The sequence below is a fragment of the Carassius carassius genome, chromosome 4 (genome assembly GCF_963082965.1).
Source record: "Carassius carassius chromosome 4, fCarCar2.1, whole genome shotgun sequence".
Classification (NCBI taxonomy): domain Eukaryota; kingdom Metazoa; phylum Chordata; class Actinopteri; order Cypriniformes; family Cyprinidae; genus Carassius; species Carassius carassius.
This window is the reverse complement of record NC_081758.1, coordinates 22,851,848-22,877,027: the sequence shown is the minus strand read 5'-3', so window position 1 is coordinate 22,877,027 and position 25,180 is coordinate 22,851,848. Positions and strand designations below refer to the sequence as shown.

General features: G+C 39.6%; 1 protein-coding gene across 1 annotated transcript in view; it reads right to left on the bottom strand.

The window, feature by feature from the left end:
- Nucleotides 1-25,180, bottom strand: part of LOC132139517 (anthrax toxin receptor 2-like) — a 56,974-nt gene that overhangs the window by 25,108 nt on the left and 6,686 nt on the right. The window contains exons 8-16 of the mRNA XM_059547921.1: nt 18,544-18,604; nt 18,303-18,398; nt 15,503-15,572; nt 9,937-10,015; nt 9,660-9,755; nt 6,950-6,994; nt 6,340-6,435; nt 4,080-4,247; nt 3,815-3,895 (exon numbers count right to left, since the gene is read on the bottom strand). Coding sequence (XP_059403904.1) covers nt 3,815-3,895; nt 4,080-4,247; nt 6,340-6,435; nt 6,950-6,994; nt 9,660-9,755; nt 9,937-10,015; nt 15,503-15,572; nt 18,303-18,398; nt 18,544-18,604 — 792 coding nt within the window. The remainder of the gene's footprint in view (nt 1-3,814; nt 3,896-4,079; nt 4,248-6,339; nt 6,436-6,949; nt 6,995-9,659; nt 9,756-9,936; nt 10,016-15,502; nt 15,573-18,302; nt 18,399-18,543; nt 18,605-25,180) is intronic.

The window sequence follows — 25,180 nt, the reverse complement described above, 5'->3', positions numbered from 1 at the left end:
ATGGTGGATCAGCACTTAGAAAGGACCTCTACAGCCCTGAAAGACTGCGGAGACCAGGACAACTAGAGCCCCAGATACAGATCCCCTGTAAAGACCTTGTCTAAGATGACCACCAGGACAAGACCACAGGAAACAGATGATTCTTCTGCACAATCTGACTTTGCTGCAGCCTGGAATTGAACTGCTGGTTTCGTCTGGTCAGAGGAGAACCTGCCCCCCAACTGAGCCTGGTTTCTCCCAAGGTTTTTTTCTCCATTCTGTCACCGATGGAGTTTTGGTTCCTTGCCGCTGTCGCCTCTGGCTTGCTTAGTTGGGGTCACTTCATTTACAGCGATATTGTTGACTTGATTGCAAACGATTGCACAGACACTATTTAAACTGAACTGAGATGACATAACTGAATTCATTGATGAACTGCCTTTAACTGTTTTCCTAATTAATGTTGTTCAGTTGTTTTGACACAATGTATTTTAAGCTCTATATAAATAAAGGTGACTTGACTTGACTCAACTAGGAGTGTTGCATCCTCCTGGGCACTGGCTTATGGCGCCTCGCTGACAAATATTTGTAGAGCTGCAGGCTGGGCGACCCCAAACACGTTCGTGTAGAGCCGATATCCTCCTGTGTTCTCACCTCAAACAGGTAGTGTCGGCTTGCTAAAACGGCTCCAGAGTGTCCGTACTGTTGACCCTGTTGAGATCCACCATCACCTTCTGCAGCTGGACGCAGCGGAACATCCGGCGCCATGCCTTCATGAATCGGTGAGAACCATGGAAGGCTGGGTTCCATATTGAGACCTAAGGTATACGGTATAGCCTTAGAGCCAGTGTTTCCCCAGCAGACTTCTGCCTTCCCAAGAGGGTTACAATCACCTCCAATTTCTCCAATATAGACCTAAATGGATGCTATATGTGTGTTTGCTTCCGAAAACTCCTTTGGGAAGGATGGGGCTTCAGCAGCGTCTCTGTTTCCAGTGGAATGGGTACGTTTTCCCAGTGTTATCCAATCTCACTCAGTGTGGTAGTGCTTTGACAATGGTGAGTGGAACTACTTGTTTGGAGCCCCGGCCTACACCAAATAAGGTTGCAGGCAGCTCGCACAGGGCACTGGAAGGGGCAGCACCCATGTTGCATTGGTAGGGATCCCTATTCGTCGGTCACTGACGTGATATCGAGAGTGACCAACTGAAAGGGAATGTCTTGGTTATATATTGTAACCCTCGTTCCCTGAAGGAGGGAACAGAGACGTCACGTCTCATCGCCACGGTGGCTCTACCACAGCTGATCCTCCGGGTCACTGACTCGGCTCATCAGCTAATACCTGGTATGCATTGCACCTGCTGCCTTATTATACTCACGCTGTGATCAGCGGAAGCTGGATGCAATAATTGCATGCCAATGTGCATTGGCTTGTTCAGTTTACACTCAAAGTAGATAAGTCTATTGAAGCAATATCTCAATTCGTCAGTCCCCGTCGTGACATCTCAGTTCCCTCCTTCAGGGAACGAGGGTTACCATATGTAACTGAGAAGTTTTTTGCCTTTTACCCCGATTGTGCGTGGCATGTAAACGCAATAACCCACTTTCTATCGGGTTATTGAAGTGTGCATGTGATACATGAAAGGAACGCATTCGTTAGTGCAGATTTAAGCGCATCTAGACAGAGATCAAATTTTTTGCAGTACGAAAGAAAGAAATATATGACAAAAACAGACTCTTTCATGACTCAGAAAATGATAAATAGTGTTCTCATCTCGAGCAGCAGAAGTAGAAGTGGTTATATAACTGCATGAGAGGATAATGTAAGCTGTAAATTTTGCCCTGACATGTTGCAAGCTTTATTTAACATCAAAACTGACAAACATAATATGGAATAATCGTAGTCAGATACGCAAATGATTTTAATTTGATGTCACTAAAGGGAAATAACCTGATTTATTAATAAAGTCATATAAAAGTCATATAATAGCTTAACTGTGTTGTCAGGTTACTGATGTGCATGTAAACAGGGAAACCTGGTTGTTTTAATAAGCTGACATTTGTGAGTTATCAGCTTATTGGTGTGCATGTAAACATGCTCAATGATGACAGAATTGTCTTTTTTGTGTGAACTATCCCTTTAAGACCCACAGCAGCAGAAGAAACAAAATCCTTTCCTGCGGGTCCTGTCTCAAGTTTGCCTTTGTGTGGCATGTCTCTAGGGTTAATGTATGTTCATTTATCATTTATAAAGGTGCTTATTAGTGTGTTTTGCAGACTGCTGCTTTGTAAAACAATACCGAACCTTGTTGAGACTGTTAAATAAAGGCGTGAGCATGAGCGAGAGAAACAAATAGGCGGGTGGGTGAGCGGGCTTGCATTCAAAAGAGCCCCCACCAGTAATAGGCCAGCCCTAGACACACTGCCATCTTCTCTACCTGCTGTCCCCCAATGCTCTTTCCGAAAACTTGACGGCAGATGTTGCAGCGCTAAGCTTGCTCTGAAGTGCCTCTCTGGCTTCCCGGTCTCCCTAACAACACAGTCAAACCACATTAGATCTCTTTATTTGCGCCCCAGGCAAGTTCGGCAGTGCAGCTGTGTCCACCCTCCGCTCTACCTTTGGTGTTGGAGCCCCTCAGGCAGTAAATGGGAGAGCAGAAAGTGTTCAGGCTGTCTTGAAAAAACTACATCTGCTGACAATCCAGCAGTCTGTCTGTGGGAAGAGTGGAGATAGGGACCAGGAGGGGTCTCCGAGCTGAACAGATGTCTGTGACAACCTGCTTCCTTACACCTGTAAGAGTCCTCGTAACCCCACAGATCCAGCGTTGAAAAATTCAAGACCCCAGAGGGTTCCTGTAGGGCATCAAAGCCCCCCCTCTCTCTAGCCGAGCGTACGCAGCCCACCTTGGCTCAGACGAGGGACTCCTCTGGCTTTGATAGCTCATGCCTGCACCCAGTGCACTTGATCAAGGGCTTGAAAGTCTGCACGATCGAGCTGTGGTCTGACTGAAGTGTGCCAGGGTCCCGCTTGGTGACTCCAGACCCTTCTCTCAGATGTATTGAGAGTTACAAAGGTTTTAACAGTTTGTTTGAAATAAAGTAAAACAAAACAAGTAGTCCAAGTGTGACTAGGATATTTATGGAAGCACTAGCGCCGCACATGTGGTGAGAGCTTCTTCAAGATGAAACAAACCCAAGCAAACGCTTCAAACTGTGCCCTATTTTAGATTAAAAAAATAAAAAAAGTTAAATTGTAGTGTGCACATATTCAGCACGACTTGTGAAGACTTGTTTACTTCAGGGCTATTTTTGTCTCACAAGAAGATGATCCACTTGATAAAAGTTCAATTCATATTTAACACACAACTGTTCAGAATTTTAATTCAGAGTTAATTCATATGTTTATTCAGACACATTACATTTATCAAAGGTAACAGGAAAAGCATTTATAATGCTGTAAAAGTTTTCTATTTCAAATAAATGCTGTTCTTTTGAACTTTACATTTATATAATAATCTTGAAAAAAAATTCCACAAAAATATTAAGCACCAAAACTGCTCTTTTTAACATTGACAATATTAAGAAATGTTTTTAAAATAGAATTTTTTTTATTGTAATGTTTCACATTATTTTACTGCATGTTTGATCGAATAAATTAAGTTCTGATGAGCTTTTGAGACTTGAAAAACATTAATAAAAAAAAACAAAAAAAAAACTTACAGACCCAAAACTTTTGGAAGTATATTCTATAAAATGATAAAATGTGTTTTTGCACATTCATATGACATATGAACCATGTTTGCAGTTTGCATTGGGGTAAACCATCTGTTGCTTACCTTATCTGCGGTAGTTGGGCGCATGAGTGAAACTCGGTTATATTGTCGCTGCAGAAGAGCCCACAGTGCCTGAAGTCGACCCTATGATGGAACAAATATATAAAGATGTGGTTTTAGCTTGGTTTGCTTTCCACTAATCTCAAGCAAAGGCAACAAACATCACCGAAGGGGCATTTTCAGGTGGACTGAAACTCAGAATGAGGAAAGGGAAGAAAAGGAAAGATGGTGATGGTGATGGCCTCAACAGAAATAGGAAGTGACTCACCCTGATTGGAGTATACCACTTGGATTCAGATTGATGGTATGTGGGTGGGGATGTGGGTGGATTTTTGATCATAGGTTCTTCTGTCTCCTCTTGTATTGACACCACTGCATTCTTGGCCTTCTCTAGCCGTGCACCCTCCTCTGTGGACCCTTTCTCTCCCCAACGGACCTACACAGAAATTTTTACATTTTTTTTTTATATTATTTTATATATGATATGATATGATATAAAACATAAATTAAAACTATAAATAAAAAGATATATAAAGACATAAAAGAATATAGAAATTAATGCCTATAAAAAAAGCCTTAATTAAACCTGCACTCCACTAGCTGTAGGTTAAAAATCACATCAATTTAGAACAGTCTTTCTACAGCATACCAGGACGTTCCTAATCTGCAATAACTCTTAATTATTAAAACATTCTTTGCATCCCATGTTTCCCTCTTTACATGTCAGGATGTGTTTTTTAATTAAAGAGGAAGTAGGCAGGTTGATCTTAGGTAAACCTCCTCCCTGGGTCCTGAGACATCTTCAGAAATGGAGATAGGTTGTCTGGATGAATGAAAGCTTTTGAAACATTAGAGAAAGGTGTGCTTCGCTAAGCCCTGAGCTTTACACACTCATGGGAACAGTTATAGGAAATGGTTTCCCAAGATTTCAGAAGGAACTTTATTGATGTCTCCTTTACTTGGGAGCTTGGAGGAGGGATGGTTGAGCAAGTTACAAGTATCCCTTTTAAAACCAGCTTTGAGATGGATACAGTGCTAAGTAGAAAATTTCAGCTGAACAAACTCGAATGACAGAATGGAAGTCAGCAAGATGAATTCATCGTCACAGCGGTTCTCAATCCTTCAGCGTCCACATGACCTAAGACAGCGGGACATCATGGAAGCTGAACTGGCAGGGCCCTGTCACGTCACAACCATCAGAAAGGGGCTGTGCTACAATTGAGGGGATTTCTATCAGAAACTTTGATAGGTGTGTTGAGCTTGACATAAAAGACACAAATGCACTTAGATGGGCAAGAAGAGCTATTGTGTTTTCTTTTCCAAGCTCACTTCATTAATCCTCCACCTGATTATTTAGGTCTGGACCAAAATGATCAAGAATATCTGACACTTAAGTATACTAACATTTACATGTCATCTAAAGCAACTTATAATAAGAGTCATAGCAGGAGAGATTAATCGAAAAGAGAAAATCAACACAAGTAATACTAACATGAACAATATAACCTAAAATAATGCCATTAAGGCAATATCACACAAGCTGGGTTGCTGTTTTACTGCATATAAGTTATGTTGACGTTCTTTTAACATTATTTTCAAGTAATTTGCATTCAGGCAAAATTTGACCTGTTAGTTCGTTTTTTTTTTTTTTTACATCAAAGTCAAAGATTTGCAAGTTGACAAGTAACGCAGAGACTGAAGCAGAGAGTGTAAATAGGGATGCATTGATATTTAAACAATTTTTTCAAAGTAAATTAAAAATAAAACACTATAAACTGAAGTCACTTTAAATGCCACAAGTCAAAGCATCAAAATACTATATGTTACAGTATGAAAATAAATATTCTTTATAATATTCCTGTTTATGTGTTTATCTACTGAATTTACCTGTGTTATTCAATTATTATTATTATTATTATTATTATTATTATTAAAGAATAACGTTAGGGTTAGATGAAGGAAAATGTCAAATGTCAGCTGATAACCAATATGGTATCAATATGTTGCAAATGATATGTGACCCCAATTAAAGCACTCCACTCGATGTCCACTCCAGATTTTCCATTTTCTGCACTTTCTCTCACTCCACTGTCACAGGTGAGTAAGCCAAAGAAAACGAGGATAGTCAAACTTTCCAAAAACATACTTACTCCAGCCTCCAGTCAAAATTACACAACGCCACTTTGTCTGTGTGCTGTGGTGCTTGTTTGTTTGCATATGGTTTAATGCTGGCTGTGAAACTAATTGCCCTTTGGTGATAATATAAAAAACTATTTTAAAAGGTTAGTCCTAGAATTAGCAAAACTGTCAGAAAAAGAAGCATGTTGATATATCAATATGTGACTTAGTAAACATACAAAGCATTAATAATGTCTGGCAGGTCATCAACACTCCTGAGAGAAAGAATGGAGGTGGCACACAACTGCAAAATGTTCAAAAGCAGCTGTGATTTCATCAAAACCATTCTTGTCATCAAGGGGCTGCAAATCATTATAAGCATCATTAAAGTGTAATGTCTTGATGTTCACCTCCATGCGCCTGATACCACCGGCTCCTCTTCCCCCATAATAAGATGCATCAACAGTTGGCCACTTTTTCTTGGGTACTGGGTCTGGCTCTGGCTTCTGAAAAAAAATAAAAATAAAAAACAAATTGAAACTTCTAGACTCAAAGAAAGCATTGCAAATACAACAGCAAATGGATTACTATTATGTTTATGCACACTACCATAACGAGTTTGAAGTTATTAAGATTTTAGCTAATAATAGTTAATATTTTTTTGGAAAATGTAATTCATTTCTGTGCCAACAAAGCTAGATTTTTTTTTATCCCAGTCTTTATAGTCACATGATCCTTCAAATAGCATTTATTTGAAACAGAAATCTTTTGTGATATTTATGTCTTTAATGTCACTTTTGATCTATTTAATGTTTCCTTGCCGAACAAAATGAGCAATTTCTCTAAAAAAAAAATCAACCTTACATTATATTTTAGCATTTGATAAATAGTACTTTCAAATGAACAGTTAATAAACCTTATGTATGTTAAAAAATTATATGTATTTTAAAATATATATATATATATATATTCATAAACATTAATTATATTTATATTTTATAAATAAATAAAAAAACTTACAGGTGGAGGTGGAGGAGGTCTTTGAGGGGGTGGGTCTTTAATAACCTGAGAAGAGAGATGGAATAAATAAATGAAATTAATCAAAGTTAGTTACTGCTGTCTAAGGACCTGACTCACAGTTGAACAACTGGAGCCTGGCACCACCACAATTGATTACAGGGATCTGCTTATAAACTAGCACTGTAGGCCCCTAGTGCAAACTAAAGAAAGCACAAAAATCTACTTGTTGACAGGGGAGTCTTTGAGGTGAGCACAGTGGTCCGTTTATCTCTTAATTAATTGGATGAGGTTCAACACTCCCCTGCAATCCCCCAATCATAAAGTCCTGAAGAATTAATTAGCTGCAATTAAATGCAGCAGGGAAACTTAGGCTGCACTCCAGGCCGATCCCCAGTGCAAAGAAGAGGAGAGTTAACAGGATGAGATGATATCCTGCAGCACTTTCTGTGACTGCTTCTCTGTCACGAGAAACAATGCGTTGGATTCGGCAGGTGACTTTTCTCACAGACAATTGCTTCCTCAATGGAAATGTATTTGTCATCCCTTGTGATTGCTGCATATCAACTGACCTGACACATCTTCCCACTCTTCAACATGATGGATAAATGTGTTGTTAGACAAAAGGGAGTTTGAGTCAGAGCAGCGGCCCAGCAGTTGATCTTATGTGGGTGACACAAGTTTGAATCCAATGTCATTTACCAGTCCCATTCCCTGTCAATGAGGTTAAAGGGCAAACTACTGCAATATAATGGATACATATGTAATTTGTAAAACTGGGCATACTTGAGCCTTTGTTACTCACAGAATAGACTCCAACAATCTAGATAAAATGCCTCAGAGGTGACACCTGTCAACCATGTGACCCCTTCCATTGCAGATGCTTTCCAAAATGGTAACCTTATCTAATAAAAGATGAAAGATGGATTCACTGCCATTGCCGGTTAAGCATTTACTAAATGTTTTCAGGGGAAGAAATGCCTTTTAATCATCACATATAATGGGTAGAACAGCTGTTTCATTTACATTAAAGCGCACTGATACAATTTTGCCATTGTTACCATTATAATGATGGGAAATTATCAATTAGAGTTAATTAATTGCTCTTTGACTGACTGTTGGAAAATCCAATCCTATCCATCCATGGGGCCCCAGCGTGTCATGATTAACATACCTTTGGATAGAACCTTGTACTAAAGGATTAGATTTTTTTATTGAGTAATTAAAGAGCAGATTTATATTTGCCAGACATATTATGGGATAAATAAGGCATTACACAAATGACATGCTGGGCGGTTAGGTTCTCAAACTACCTGACAAACAGATGACAACCCTTTAAATTTGGTTCGGACGATGAAGAGCTGATAATTAAATCCTGTGTAAAAAATGTCTGTGTACTTAGCCATCTGACACTCATGCGAGGGGCTAAAATCTAGTGGCACAGCTGTGGAATCGACCAATCACATTCCAGAAGTGCAACGTCCCCATATGGCTTTCGGGATAATTGTCCAATTGGAGTTTATAATCTGTCAATTTCACCCCTCTGAACACACTGTTGTGTCAAGCTGTTACCCAGGCTTAACCTGATCATGGACAAGTAGCAGGTAGCATATTTGCAAATTAAAATGGTGCATTTCCATTAATTTTGAATTAACCTGTTTGCAGTAAACCAACAAATTAATGACTTAAGAGTGTAGTATCAGAACATAACATTATTTATATTCCAACATTTATATGTTTAGTTTTTCCACTGTAGTCAATTTAGCCTTTGGACTGACCGGTTTGATGGCACAAAAACACATACTTACATAGTTGACCTTCCAATTTCTTATGACCTTTCTTACTATTTGGTAAAAACCGTGTTGCCATGGCTGTGGATACTAATTTGTGTGTTTCGAGGGGGATGAGGTGCTTCTGTATTTCTCTGATTGCTGAAAACTGGCAAGGCTGAGTTTAAATATTAACAAAGCACACATGGCCCTTCTCTTGTGCCGAGGTCCCCGATGGAGAAAAAACAGCAGCTCTTCCACCAAGACAAACAGGGCCGAGGTCCAGACATGCTGCAGGGGGTTTACATTTGAATGCCTTTGTTGGTTTTCCAAAATATGCTTCCATCTCATCCTGGAATGGCTCCCGCCAGGTTCTCAAAGAGAAGTGGTGCATTTCATTTGGTGGTGCATTGACGCTGACTGATAGCAATACTTGCCAGCTTTTGTAAGTGCATCATGTATACATATACATATATGTGCTGTATATACAGGCACATCATAGTCTGAGAAGTGTAGCTGCCTTTTTATTTAAATTATTATTTTAATTATAGGAGAGTGTACTCTATTTGGTGTCATTTTACAGCCGATAAAATATTGCCACATGTGAAATACTTCTGTATTTTCGGCAGCTGTTGTGGCTGCACACATCAGATGAATAGTCAGGATGTGTTCAGGTCTACTGCTGTATATTGTGCTTCTCTTGAAATTCACAAATCTTACTAAATTAACACCATGAGAAAATTAAACCACTACTGATTTCTTATCTTACTGTAAACAAATGATGTAACCTCAAGAGAATTTACAGTTAAAGTAACAAATAGGAAGATTTAACTAATGAAAAAATATGTTAATTCTAATCTCAATTCCAGTTCAATCTAATTACAGATTCTGTAGGTGAAGAGGGACAAAATTCACATTGGAATGCTGGAAGACGTGACACTTACGATAGTGCAGCAGAGAGGCCAGAACCACCACATCAGAGCCAAAGCCAACAGGACAATGAGCACCAAGAACACAATGGCCACCAATGTGCCGTCCGACTAATGAGATAGGGAACATTTACGGTTGTCTTAAAAGCAGGATATTATCAAAATTATATGAAAACAGAAAGAAACAAAGGAAATACTGAATGTAACATGAATCCAGTTTTTGCAGTAATAAATTCTGTAAGTATATAAGCTAAATAGACATTTTTCCATCATGGTCTCATGTTTGACTTACACATGTGGAAGCAGTGATGATGAAAGCACTGGAGATAAATGATGTGCCATTGTTCAAACTGATCAGAACCTCCAATTGCCTGTAGGAAGAGAACACATAAGCACATTGGAATGGTACTTTTTAATATATGGTAATTACACACTGCCTTGAATAAAGTGGCAAAATATAGTTACTCTTCAAACACATTGTATATTCTGCTTAATTTTTCAGAGATTTTTCTGTGATATTTTTTATGGCAGAGTTATGACAGCAAAAACGATGAAGCAAACATAGGGAAGGAGTCCAATTGGGAGTTATTTAGAATATTATGTAATTTCTTATAAAAAATAAGTGTATTGTAATAGGAAGTGTGGGGAAGAGGACGAAAGAGGAAGAAATGTAAAACTCAATAAAAAAGTAACAAAACAAAAAAAAACTGAAATGAAATGAAATAAAAAATTAATACAAAATTAAAACTAACAGAAGCTAAACTGAATTTAAATATATATATATATATATATATATATATATATATATAAATCCAAAAATGATACTAATGATCACTGTTGTCATGTAAATTATTTGTGGTTTAATTCCTACAGAATTTGAGTTGAAATTCTCTGTTATTTACTGAGAAGGGAGTTGAAGGTGGCTCGCAATTAAGGCACTAATGATGAATGGCATTGTAATTTCCATATGTCTATTATGCAGGAGACAATTACCATGGGGCTAATGAGAATCCTCAAGCAGAAAAATCGACTGACTGAATGCCTAAGATCCTTCCCAAAATGAGAGAATATGTAAAAAAGACAGGCTACTGTCTGCAGACCCAATGATGACACAGTAGAGACATAGCAGAATAAAAGTTATCAACAGCAAACAATGAAGATTTCACTAATGTTTGGGTCTTGCACAAAGTATTACCAATGTAATCCGCAAGGCTCCTTCAGATACAACACCAACTTAAAAACTGACTTTTCCCATAACACCCTAACCCACACTTTAAAATCTTTCGCAAGTACACTGTGATGTATTTTTGGTTCTCTTGAGGGCTTTTACATGATATTAGATTAAATTGTTATAGCCTTTTTAAAATCTAGTCCTGAGGTTGCAGGAAGCTTATAAAGGATTTTTTGCATGTTTACAGGGGAAGTCGTGGCCTAATGGTTAGAGAGTTGGACTCCCAATCGAAAGGTTGTGAGTTTGAGTCCCGGGCCGGCAGGAATTGTGGGTGGGGGGAGTGCATGTACATACTCCACCTTCAATACCATGACTTAGGTGCTCTTGAGCAAGGCACCGAACCCCCAACTGCTCCCTGGGCGCCGCAGCATAAATGGCTGCCCACTGCTCCGGGTGTGTGCTCACAGTGTGTGTGTGTGTGTTCACTGCTCTGTGTGTGTGCATTTTGGATGGGTTAAATGCAGAGCACAAATTCTGAGTAGGGGTCACCATACTTGGCTGAATGTCACGTCACTAAATCACTAACTAACTAGGTCCGTGTGCTGAATGGATGAGAGGAGAGGCTAATTCAGCTGACATACTCAATACATGCAAATGACAGGCAGATTGCTAATCAAGTTGGATATGTATGTTTGGTGAAGAGAAAAGAAGTGATCCAACAAATGATTTTATTTCCTTGCACTTTATGCTCTAAAACTCCTCAGATTACCTTTTTTTACTATTATCTTTTTTTATCTTTGTTGGACACAAAGTAGTTCTGGAAAAACATAAATGTGGTAATTTGTGAGAACCGATTACATTCAATCAGTATTCTTGGACACTGCAATTGGCAACTACAATCAATGAAGGCTGATTTATCTTCAGAGGTACTCTGAAACTACAATATGTGGCGGAAAGTTCTATATCAAAGGAGGAATCTTTGTTGTAAATTCTAAAAAGCATTCCCAAAAGGTTCCCAGTTACATCAATATTGAGATCAGGTGAATCCCATGCTAAACATACAAAACTTTTCCTGTTACTGACTGCCTCATCTAATGGTTTTCTTTTGTCAAGAAATGCAGAGTATAAGAATATGTGACAGAAGTTCAGCAGAATGAGTCAAGCACATGGCCACAAAAGTGCTCTTGCCATCACAGAAGGCCCCTCATAGCACCACAGGAGACTGAGTGGTGTGTTAGTTTTATTTCTTGTCACAAAGCACATGGTGACAGAAACAGAAAGTGACGTCGCTGAATGGGATGACTATGTGTAACTAAGGACATTATTGCATTATAATAAAACCTAACATATGCATCAGCCCTCACACACTCAAAAAAATGGATTTGTGGCACTGTTCGTTTTACACAGATATGTTTTGTTAAAACAACACAAATATATTTAGTTTTCCGCCAAAACACAATTGTATTGTGCTTAATCAACTTAAACTGTTTCATTTTAAATTTTACATAATTATCAATTGTTAAACTAACGTAAAGGGTTTAATTTCGTCATAAAAAAAAAAACGGAAGTGACGATTTCCAACGCATTTGATGACGGCGCGGGGGAGAACAAGAGGTACCAGTCAGGTAAGAAAATCTAAAGTTTTACTTGTGTTAAGTCAAAGTCTTTTTGGGATGCTTTTGTTTTGCAGTCTAGTATTGTGTAATCGGTTTATTGCACCGTTAATAGATGATTTTGAGCGGTTGGGAGATGTGAAAGTGCACGACTCTCTGTAACGTAGTGACTTTAGTATATATATACACTAGGGCTGAAACAATTAGTCGACATTATCGACAACGTCGACGGTAAAAAAAATTGTCGGCAAATGTTTTTGAGTAACGTTAGTGGTTTGAAATCGTATCTGCCTAATGTGAAGGCCTGCAATAACGCAGTTTGACCTGTGTGGCGCTGTATCGCAAGATTGTAATACACTCTCCTGATTCAATTCAGACTGCACAAAATGCAAAGTTTCAGCAAAGTTAAATCTGTCAGACTCACTGCCAAGTAATGACATCACATTGTTTTGAAAAAACAAGGATGTTTGAAATGCTACTGTAGTACTATTTCTACTTTCATTTTCATTTCATTTTTTAACAGTTTTTGTGCTAATTACAATAAATAATTGATACTATCTTATATCAGTTAGAATAATTAAAAAAGCTACCTGGTCTTACAGCATAAATGTACCTGGGAGTACGTTTTAGCAAGATGCGAAATACGTAGCCCTACAAATAAGTAGGCTACATCACTGCAGTTTCCAAAATAAATGAACACTAGAGGCAGTAAAACTACGACACTTTTTATTCCTTTTTATACAAATTACAACTACAAATTGAGTTTTGATTAATAAAGTGTAATTTTTGCACAATTACATGAAGAAAATCATGTTATGACTTAAAGAAAAATATTAATATGCTAGGAGATTTGAAAACTGATGCTTTTGAACATTAGCATCACACATATCCAGATTCATATCGATGGATTTTTTTTAGAGACGGTAGGTTTGTTTGGTAGCTCACGGAGTAAGGAGACAATTAGTACTTGAGAGATGAGGAGTTCAAATCCTGTGTAACCACGCTTCAACAAAGCAGTTAAAATCTGCATGAGGAAGTTAAAATGGCACGCTTGCATCAGCAAATGCCTTTTTATATCAGTTTTGCATTTGTTAACAATATCGACAGTTCCTGGATATTTGAATTCTGAACCATGGTAATACGTACCAGAAGAAACATAATAAAAACACAGCATAACGTATCTATTTCAATGTCATAAAAACATTCCAGGTTCACAAATTGATCCAGTGTTTTAGCACCGTGCAAACACTGTGCAAACACTTTTAGAAACGTGCAGTAAGGTACGTAAAAACTGTGTTGCACAAAAAGTGCACAGAGGTACATAATTTTATGAGACCAGGTTGAAAAAAAAATATTTCCACCTTAACTTCAATTTTTTAGCTACTTCTTGTTGGTAGCATGTAGCATACACTTATGGATGTATAGGGATGCATTAAACTGATCAAAATTACTTTTTTTCTGGAACTATTCATTGAAGGATCATAAAAAAAGATAATGGGTTTCACAACAACAAAAAAATATATATACATATTGATATTTGATAATAATAGGAAATGTTTCTTGAGAACCAAATCAGCATATTATAATGATTTCATGTGACACATTTATCTTAAAACATACTAAATATTACAGTAAAACAGTTATTTTAAATTGTAATAATATTTAGCATTTCACTGTATTTTTTATCAAATAAACGCATCCTCAGTGAGCATAACATGCTTCTTCCAAAAACATTTATTAAGTCTTACTAAACCCATCAGTTTGAATAGTAGTATAACTAACTACTTTTCCACAAGAATACACTTATCGTAGTGTTCTCAAGTTCAAATTATGATTAGCTTGTAGCTTGGCAAGCAGCTTTCCAACATTGGTGAAATCATCCAATATGAACTAGATATGAAAAACACCAAACTTTCATGGAAAAATAAATAAACCATTCAGCCTGTCATCGCATTTCATTTTAGAAAGACTGACCATCTTTTTATCATCTAGCAGAGTGTGAGGAGGAGCTCTGGTGCAGGCAGCGCTGCCATGTTATCTGGGCGCATCTCCCACCCCATGTGCAGATGGAGCTAAAATGGCGGCCTGACAGATCAGATTGATTATTGATGAGGCACGTTCCACCACTTGTGCTGCAGGCAGGAGTCAGGTCTGTCCCTCAGTTATTTTTCTCACTCTGCTGTTGTTGTGAAAACGCAGGTGAGGACATGCTGCTGCCAGACTAAAGTTCCTCACCCCCTCCAGCCAAAGACTCTAAGGGATGGAGCCGGCCAGTGCTAATGGGCAGGCTGACAGATGCCCTAGATCCTGCTCTGACGAACCAACAGCTGTCATTGCAGATGAGACCCTGATTTTTGGCGCTACATCACTAAACCACGAAAACCCTTTAAATGTCAAAAAAAAACACTATTTGATATTCACTACTGGTCTGTTCAGCAACGATTGTTCAGGACAACTCATATACAGTATGTCTGCACACATGCTATAAATGACATGACTTGTTTTCTGGGTGGCATGTCCTGGATATGCTTCCAATCAAAATTAGGCAGTTTTCTGAATGCAAACTGGTCAGATGCATAGAAACATTTAAAGAGTGGTTGGAAAAGAGAGAAAGATGTTGCAGGTGTTATGTGGTAGGCTATTGTCAGTGTGCTGTGAATTATTAAAATGAAAGTGTGGAAAAGGGAATTGGTGCATCTGTCGCACATCCTTTTAAAGTACTCTACCAGATGTGTTTACTAGTCGTTCATAGCAGCAAACTACGAGATTAACTTAGAGTAAATTAAGCAAGCCTTTTGAATGTTGACCACGTACAGTATAGGAGATCAATGTTCCGGTTAAGTCACAAAAGCTGCTCACAGAAAATCCCAGATCTACACAGGGTGTCATTAACATAATGCTGTAATTTGACATTTTAGACTGGTATATCACACAGTAATTTAATGGGTCACAATGTTGTAACTTAAACTTAAAGTATGAGCAATAGGCTGCAACTGTCAAGATACTTCAAAGTACATATGGTTTCTGTATGTCTGGAGATCTCAGTGACACTTGCTGCTGAAACATGTACTCACTGTCCCACTGAATACAGCACTGGAGCAGGACACAGGACATAGTCATTCTTCACCTTGCTTGGATTCACCTCTGCAAAATGAACAGAAAGTTGACCGTGTTATGATCCACTGCCAAACTAGCTAGAGAACAAACTCCACCCAAAATGAGGACAGCCAGGACATTTGTTATGCTGTAGAGGCTAACTAGAACTGCTTACGTGTGCAGTCGAGTTAAGGGAAGGGTGCCATTTTTTTTTCATCTCACTCGAAAATCAGAATCAGAATCAGAATGAGCTTTACTGCCAGGTATGTTTACACATACAAGGAATTTGTTTTAGTGACAGAAGCTCCACAGTGAAACAGAATGACAGGGACAATGACACAGATAATAAAAAAAATAATAATAAAAAAACATACAAAATAGACAATGTACAAAAAAGCAAAAACACAATATATAATAAGACTATATATAAAAAGAAAATATATAAAGAGACACAATATATAAAATGATTCCTTCGTCGCATCACTGCTGAACTAGAATTCAACGTTTATTATGCATTTCCTGTCTGGTTACAAAAGCAGTGAGCAAACATGTGGATGCCAGATGTGGATCTGCCATTTAATGTTACTGCACTCACAAAGGAAAAGCCATTCAGAGTCTGGTAGAGATAGAACTAAAGAGCTAAGTGCAGTAGCTTTATAGCATGTGGCTTCTTATGGAAAACCATATACATCTTTTTATACACATAATTTACACTTATTTAGCCACATTTGATACTAAACCTATATGTTTTTTATTTATTCCGTGAAACAAAAATGAAGATGTACTGAAAAATGTCCTAATAATGAAAGTGTCCATTTGATGAAAGTAAGTGGTGTCAAGTGTAGTCTAGGACCCCTTGACATAATTATTTTTTAGAGACATTTTTCAAGTCAGTCATACAGGTTTGGAACAACATGAGTAAATAAAATGTAATTTTCATTCTGGGTTAAATTTCCCTTAAAAAAACTGAGCACAAAAATACAGTTGCTGTAGATTAGTGGTTATGATAAGAGTGTCGATGTAGCTAATTTAATTAACCACTATTAATTTTGCTATTCCAGAAGTTAAATAGAAAAATAATAAAAACAAGATTTTTTTTTTTGCACTATTAATTTTGCTATTCCAGAAGTTAAATAGAAAAATAATAAAAACAATTTTGCATATTAATTGAGGTTTAATTATTTCAAAATAATAATAATTCTATTAACCCCTTTGCTGTCACCCCCCATCTTTGGCATGGAGACACAAATGACATACCCAAAATAATAAGGATGCTGCTCATGAGTCTTTCTGACTATAACATAATAAACAAACTGTTCACAAAGCTGACACTTCAAAGTTTACTGTTCAAAAATCTGATTTACTCAGACTGTTATGATAATAGAGATAAATAAGTTCAAACATAAAAATAAAAATATTAAGAATATACAGTACAGACCAAAAGTTTGGACACACCTTCTCATTCAAAGAGTTTTCTTTATTTTCATGACTATGAAAATTGTAGAGTCACACTGAAGGGCTATCAAGGGCTATTTGACCAAGAAGGAGAGTGATGCACAGACACTATCAAATGCACAGGCACTATTTAACTGAACAGAGATGACATCACTGAATTCAATGACGAACTGCCTTTAACTATCATTTTTGCATTATTGACACTGTTTTCCTAATGAATGTTGTTCAGTTGCTTTGACGCAATGTATTTTGTTTAAAGTGCTATATAAATGAAGGTGGACTTTGACTTTGACTTTGAGTGATGGGGTGCTGCGCCAGAGGACCTGGCCTCCACAGTCACCGGACCTGAACCCAATCGAGATGGTTTAGGGGTGAGCTGGACCGCAGACAGAAGGCAAAAGGACCAACAAGTGCTAAGCATCTCTCGGGGAACTCCTTCAAGACTGTTGGAAGATCATTTCAGGTGACTACCTCTTGAAGCTCATCAAGAGAATGCCAAGAGTGTGCAAAGCAGTAATCAAAGCAAAAGGTGGCTACTTTGAAGAACCTAGAATATGACATATTTTCAGTTGTTTCACACTTTTTTGTTATGTATATAATTCCATATATAATTCCACATGTGTTAATTCATAGTTTTGATGCCTTCAGTGTGAATCTACAAATTTTCATAGTCATGAAAATAAAGAAAACTCTTTGAATGAGAAGGTGTGTCCAAACTTTTGGTCTGTACTGTATATATATTTAAATGCACAAAAAAATATGTTTCTAAAAGCATTTACCACAGCAACATATTTAATCTTAAACCACAAGTCCACTCATGCTTCATTTCAAATCTGAGGACACTATCTCTAAAACTTTGCATGTTATGAAACATTTTGTAAGGCTATGATGTGTGTTTTTAGAGAAGGCTAATATGAGGCTAATAAAAAAATGTATGGCCCTCTGTAAGCTCTCCTACATGCTGTTGCCTCATGTCTGGCACGGCAACTGCCCCATTCATGATGCTATTGTTCTCACTCGACAAACCTTTCACAATTATATTAAAGAATTTTAATCATCCTGTAGCCCTCTTGGAAAATCCCATGTTAGCCTGCTGTCTGGTTAAGAATCGCTGCTTTAAATCTTTATTGGTTTAGGTGAGCATCTTATTCTGTCTTTAGTAACCTAATGTGACACTTAATCCACAAAACATCTTGTATCCTAGGTGTGGCCTGCTTGTCACTTCCTGTATGATACAACCAACTACCAGACAAAAATCTCTCTTAAATCATTTGGTTTTGTCGATGCAGTCGAGGTCAATATATGCAGTATAACCATACTTACTGTAATTAGCTCCATCAACTACGAAACTGCAGACCACTCCTTCTGTTTGTCTACCCAGTGTGAAGCCATTCCCTCTCAAAACAATGTCAAAGGACTCTGTGGTATGTAAACCAGATGAGGACATAATGAGAAGCACTCCTGGGCATTCACCCAAATCAAAGACCACGTACGCGCATGCACTCACACACACACAGGAAATTTCATGGACACTGACGGCTGTAAAAGCCCTTAAAATGCTTACGGTTCACACAGACGCTGGAGGGCTCCACTGTTAGGATCTCTGTGCAGGATTGCTTGAGGATCTGTATGATAAAAATGTATTCAAATCAGTACTTGTCACTGCTGAATCACTGTATCAGCTATCACAGTGTCTGGGTGTTTAGCATTCACGCCGGGGATGTTTGCTATGCCAAATCAAGCTCAATGAGATGAGCATCACATACAGTGTGGTGTTGGATAGACCCGTGTCAGCCGTTATGGGGAAATTATACAGTGCCATTTTCCCTCTTCAGCTCTATTAGAGACTGTAGGCTTACATTATCATATAAACAAGCCTGTGAGAAGCCACCATCACTTCTCCCATCATCCACATAAATCAACAGAGGACAAACTATGCAAATCTCTGTACAGAACAGGAAAAAAAACAACATTAACAGAAAGATATTGTTCCCTGAATCGCATGCATTGGAGATGGGGCTTCAGACTGAAGTGGAGGACATGTATAAAACAGGCTGATTGAATATGAGACCTGAAAAACTCTGCTATCATTAAAGTGGAGAAGGAACACTGACTGAACGTCAGGGCTGAAAGATACTCAGGATGGTCTTTACGACTCTTTAATGAGATATGAGGTGGTACGACATGAGTGAGGTTCATCCCAACACATTTCAGCTTATTTTCTTTGACATGTATCTATACGCACACATGAATAGGCTTTAAGTATTAGAGCATCCATATATCTATAATTATTACAAAGATCTATAGAATATTTGAGTCTGATTGTTTAATCATGACAGTCTTGCAGTGCAACAAATTCTCAAATTGCAAGAGCCACAAATTCTCTGTTGAATTGAGATCATAGATTTGACCTTTCTAAGCTTTTATTTCCCCCATTGCTTTGTGTTTGGATCACCATCATGCTGAAAGAAAGAGTTTTCATTCAGTTTTCAGCTTCAGTCAGATTTAAATAATATTTGTTGTATGTATATGAGGTGTCAGCATTGTGAGAATTAGCACTACAAATACTGCTTTCAAACTTGGCTGAAAATGTTGTTAACCTCATTTGACCACAAAATCTTTCCCTTTCACATCACAACTACAGGTGCATCTCAATAAATTAGAATGTTGTGAAAAAGTTCATTTATTTCAGTAATTCAACTCAAATTGTGAAACGTCTCGGTTATGTATGTAACCCTCGTTTCCTGAAGGAGGGAACGGAGACGTTACGTCAGTGACTGACGAAATCGGGGATCTCGCTAGAGAGACGAATCACCTTCGAGTGTTAACAAAACGAGCCAATGAATATTGGCGTGCGAGATTTGCATCGCGCACTCCGCCCCGCAGCGCGGGTATAAAAGGAGCATGTGCGGTTGCACAAGAGTTTTTAGCTGAGGAGCCGAGATGGTGTGCCCCGCTGTACAGCCATGGTACAGCAACTTTGGCGACGAAACATAACGTCTCCGTTCCCTCCTCCAGGGAACGAGGGTTACATACGTAACCAAGACGTTCCCTTTCAGTCAGTCACATCAACGTTACGTCAGTGACTGATGAAATCGCGGATCTGTATTCCACAAGGGCTGACCTTGGGTATACACGAGTGCTGGACCTGGCGTCTGGCGCTCCGCCATGCCTGACTGGCGAGGGTGAGGGAGGAACTTCAACAGGGTTCGCCAAGAGGGAAACTGAACTGAGAAGCATTTAGGCGCACATATCCAGTCAATAGAGGGGAATGGCGCAGCAAGCGTGATTGACACTGAGCCGGTCCAGCATTACAGGCCATCTGAAGCGAGTACGCGAGAGGACACTATCGAGGCGCCCCGTGCCAAAGCCCAGGAGGAAGCCACAGCTCTTCTAGAGTGTGCTCTCACTCCAAGGGGGCATGGTAAGCGACAGGCCTGATATGCTAAGACTATAGCCTCCACTATCCAGTGGGCAAGTCTTTGTTTGGAGACAGCCTTTCCCTTCTGCTGTTTTCTGAAGCAGACAAAGAGCTGGTCTGAGGTCCTGAAACTCTGCATGCGGTCCATGTAAATGTGCAGGGCACGAACGGGACAGAGCAAAGTGACCGAAGCCAATGCAGTGAGGAGTGCTGTCTTTAGAGACAGAAGCTTAAACTCTACTGAGTGCAGAGGCTCGAAGGGCTCCTGCTTCAAGGCCATCAGGACCAAGGGGAGATCCCAAGAGGGATCCAGATGAGGGCGCGGAGGGTTCAGCCTCCTTGCCCCCCTAAGGAACCTGATGACCAGGTCAAGCTTCCCAATGGACTTGCCATCTACTGCATCGTGATGTGCGGCAATAGCGGCAACATACACTTTGAGAGTGAAGGGAGGTCTCTGGGGGCCTGGCTATTGCTCCCCAGACCATCTCGATGGCTCACGAGAACCATCAGACTCGGCTATGCGATTCAGTTTGCCCACATCCTCCCAAGTTCAAGTTCAAGTTCAAACAAAAGATTCTTTCCCCGGCCCTCCTCCGGGGAAAGAAGTGGTGCCTTCACCATCTCCTGAAGAGCAGGATCCTGAGACTCCAGGTCGCCCGTCTCAGGGGCGCCGCTTGCCCTGGCGCTTTACGGGCCGGGTCGGGGCAGAGACGGGCTGCACCACGCTCCTGATGCCAGCTCCACGACATGGACGTGTAGGCTGCTCCTGAGGCCGGGCTGGAGCGGAGGTGGAGGTGGAGGCAGCAGGAGGGCGCCCTCGGCGACGAGCAGGCGGAGGACACCACCAAGGCGGACATCGTCTGACCCGGGGACCACGCCGTGACTTTCGTCCGCAAGGTCCGTCGCAGTGCCTAGTTCCTGCATCACACCAGGGTCAGAACTACCCTCATGCAGCTGCTTTAATGCCTTAGCCTGGTAGACCTGCAGGAGGGCCATGGAGTGCATGGCAGAGGCGGCCTGTCCAGCAGCTCCATAAGCCTTGGCTGTCAGTGCGGATGAGAACTTACAGGCCCTGGACGGGAGGCGTGGATTACCCCACCAGGTGGCAACGCTTTGCATGCAAAGCTGCATAGTAATAGCGCACTCAACTGGGGGGATCTCCACATACCCCTTAGCCACCCCGCCGTCGAGGGTAGTGAGGACGGAGGAGGCACCAGATCAGTTTCGGCCAGAAAAAGGTGCCCTACAGGACCTAGTGATCTCCTCATGCACTTCCGGGAAGAATGGAACCAGAGGTGGCTGCCGACGATCGGCGTGCAGCACCCCGAAGAACCAATCATCCAGCCTTGAACGTTTGGGAGATGGAGTCGCCTTCCATGGCAACCCGACGCTCTCTGCGGACTGGGGAAGCATAGCAGTCAGCTCTGGATCTGACTCGGGCAACACCAGCCCAGAAGGAGGCAACGCAGCCGAATCCTCACCTCCAGAGCCTAGCTCGTCCCCCGATGCAGTGATCGACATCTGGTCATCTGCTGGTGGGCCGGATGAAGGGCTGGGTATTGCCCTGTCTGAGGCACCAGCATCCGCATCGCGGAACACCAGGGGGCACAATGTACTGGAGGAGTGAGCGGCCCGTGAAGACTCGCTCGGCGGGGAAGCCCTCAATGTGATCCTCAGATCACCCTGGCCATGAGCCGAAGTAGCCCTCCTCTTAAAGGAGGAACTAGAATGGGGCATGGGGAGGGGGACTCCTCCTCGTTTGATGAAGAGTAGCCTTGATCGCAACATCGCGAGGGTCATGTTCCCACAAGGAGAACATGACTCATCCACAAACACTGCCTCAGCGTGCTCGAGATGCAGCGATCATGACCATCAGATGGAGCCAGGAAGCGACCACATCCAGAAATGCACGAGTGGAAAGACATCTTTAAAAAATGCCCAGTCACTCGTGGAGCTCTTTTAGTAATTGCTCTTTTAGTACTTTAAACAAGTGTTGAAGAGCCCAGGAGGAGTTGCAGCATGACCGCAGAATGAGAGCTGCAGCACGCTGAAAAAAAGGCAGCAGCACTAGCAATCCCCACTGATGTGCCGTAACACCAACACTCGTCGATCGGCTTGTCTTCACAACACTTTGCTCAGGAAGCTGAAGGCTCGGCTCCGAAGCGAAAAGCTGTTTGTGCGACCACACACACTCCTTTTATACCCGCGCTGCAAATCTCGCATGCCAATATTCATTGGCTCGTTTTGTTAACACTCTTAGGCGATTCTAACTTGTGTATTATATAAATGAAATGCTCACAGACTGAAGTAGTTTAAGTCTTTGGTTCTTTTAATTGTGATGATTTTTGCTCACATTTAACAAAAACCCACCAATTCTCAACAAATTAGAATACTTTGTAAGACCAATAATAAAAAAAACATTTAGTGAATTTTTGGCCTTCTGGAAAGTATGTTAATTTACTGTACATGTACTCAATGTATGGGGTTCAGATCTGATGAGTTTGCTGGCCAGTCAAGCACACCAACACCATGGTCATTTAACCAACTTTTGGTGCTTTTGGCAGTGTGGACAGGTGCCAAATCCTGCTGGAAAATTAAATCAGCATCAAAGCAGGTCAGCAGTAGGAAGCACGAAGTGCTCCAAATTTCTTAGTAAACAGGTGCAGTGACACTGGTTTTCAAAAAACACAATGGACCAACACCAGCAGATGACATTGCACCCCAAATCATCACAGACTGTGGAAACTTAACACTGGACTTCAAGCAACTTGGGCTATGAGCTTCTCCACCCTTCCTCCAGACTCTAGGACCTTGGTTTCCAAATAAAATACAAAACTTGCTCTCATCTGAAAATAGGACTTTGGACCACTGGGCAACAGTCCAGTTCTTCTTCTCCTTAGCCCAGGTAAGATGCCTCTGACGTTGTCTGTGGTTCAGGATTCTTTGGCAATGAATGTTTGTGGCTTACCCTCCTTGTGAAGGGTGTCAATGATTGTCTTCTGGACAACTGTCAGATCTGCAGTCTTCCCCATGATAGTGTAGCCTAGTGAACAAAACTGAAAGAAAATTTTGAAGGCTCAGGAAACCTTTGCAGGTGTTTTGAGTTGATTAACTGATTAGCATGTCACCATATTCTAAATTGTTGAGATGAAATAAATGAACTTTTCCATGACTTTCTAATTTATTGAGATGCACATCTAGGTCAATATTATGTTTTCACTCAGAAACCTGTGTTTACACTTGGGTCTTTTTGTGGAGTTATATACATATTTGAGTTAATATTTTTGAAGTCTCTTGTGCTTACCAAGGCTGCATTTATTTGATCAAAAATACACTAAATACAGTAATATTATGCAATATTATTACAATTTAAAATAACATTTTTTATTTCTATTTTAATATATTTTAAAATTTATTTTATTTTTTTTATTTTTTTTTATTTAACCTTTATTTAACCAGGGGATCTCATTGAGATTTAAAACCTCTTTTCCAAGAGAGACCTGGCCAAGATGACAGTGTATTGACAGCGCATAGTAACAAATATGAACAACGAACACACATACATAAAAATAAACAGTGCAAGACATATAAGTGCAAAGATAAGAAGGGAGCATATCCAACATAGACTTATAAATAAACATAAGCCAATGAATGTGCCTCCTCAGTGATAATGAAGGCCATTATCAATTACATTTGTAAATGTAATTTTAAGTAATTTAATTTATATGCAATAATTTAATAAACAGAATATTAAAAAACAGCAATTGTTAGCAGATATTTATCTTTGTATTACAGTAAATTAATTTGTGATCATTTTCAGTTTTCAATTCAATGCATCCTTGCTGAATATTTGTATTCATTTCTTAATTTCAAAAGAAAATAATAATAATCTTACTGACCCGAAACATTTGACGGTACATTTGCACCAGTCAACCATATAATTACAAATATTTTAATGAAGCCACAAAAAAAAAAAAAAAAACTTTTCTGCAATCAATCAAAACATTCTTGGAATATTAAAATAGGTCTGCTCAAAGATTAAATCAATTCTTTAGGCTTTTGCTTTTTGCTAAATCTCTGTTAAGTCTACTTTAGGCACGGACTGCAAAGCTGCACAGATGATCTCAAATCCTGGATATCTGAACAGAGAGCAACATGAGGCCAATGAGTCCATCCTCCAAGATTACTAATCACCGGAGAATGCCTGTGTTTTGCTGGGCCTGAAACTCCATTTGGCCAAACAAGCTTGCTCAGTAACAAGACAATTTGTCTTTTTTTCATATCTCTTTTCTGCACAAAACAATACATTACAAGGAGGTCCTCTCTTTTGTCTCGCATGACTAAACTTGAAAAATATCCCAGAAACTGATTCCTGTGGTCACAAAACAACACACCCGTATATGAAAACACTGACCTCAGCTGTTGATGGTTTACTGATGGCAAAAGATGTTCTGTCTTCAAACCATGTTTACAATGCTAAACTGCATCTTCAGTAAATGTAACAAACATAAAGGGGCAAATATGCACAGAAAAATTACTAAGGAATATTTCAAAGCATCATGAAGCAAATGGAAGGCATCAATAATTTCTGAAATATTTCCAGAAAATGGGATGTAGAATCTAGTTTAGTTGAGGTGATGTGTTTGTTGTCTTTTCCTCTTAGCATTTCTTCATTGAGTAAGCAATTTAACCCATCTTTGCTCCAGGGGCTGTTCACAAAAGAGGTCTACTGTAAGTCACTTGTCAGCTAAATGACTACCTAACAGTTCAATGGATCCAT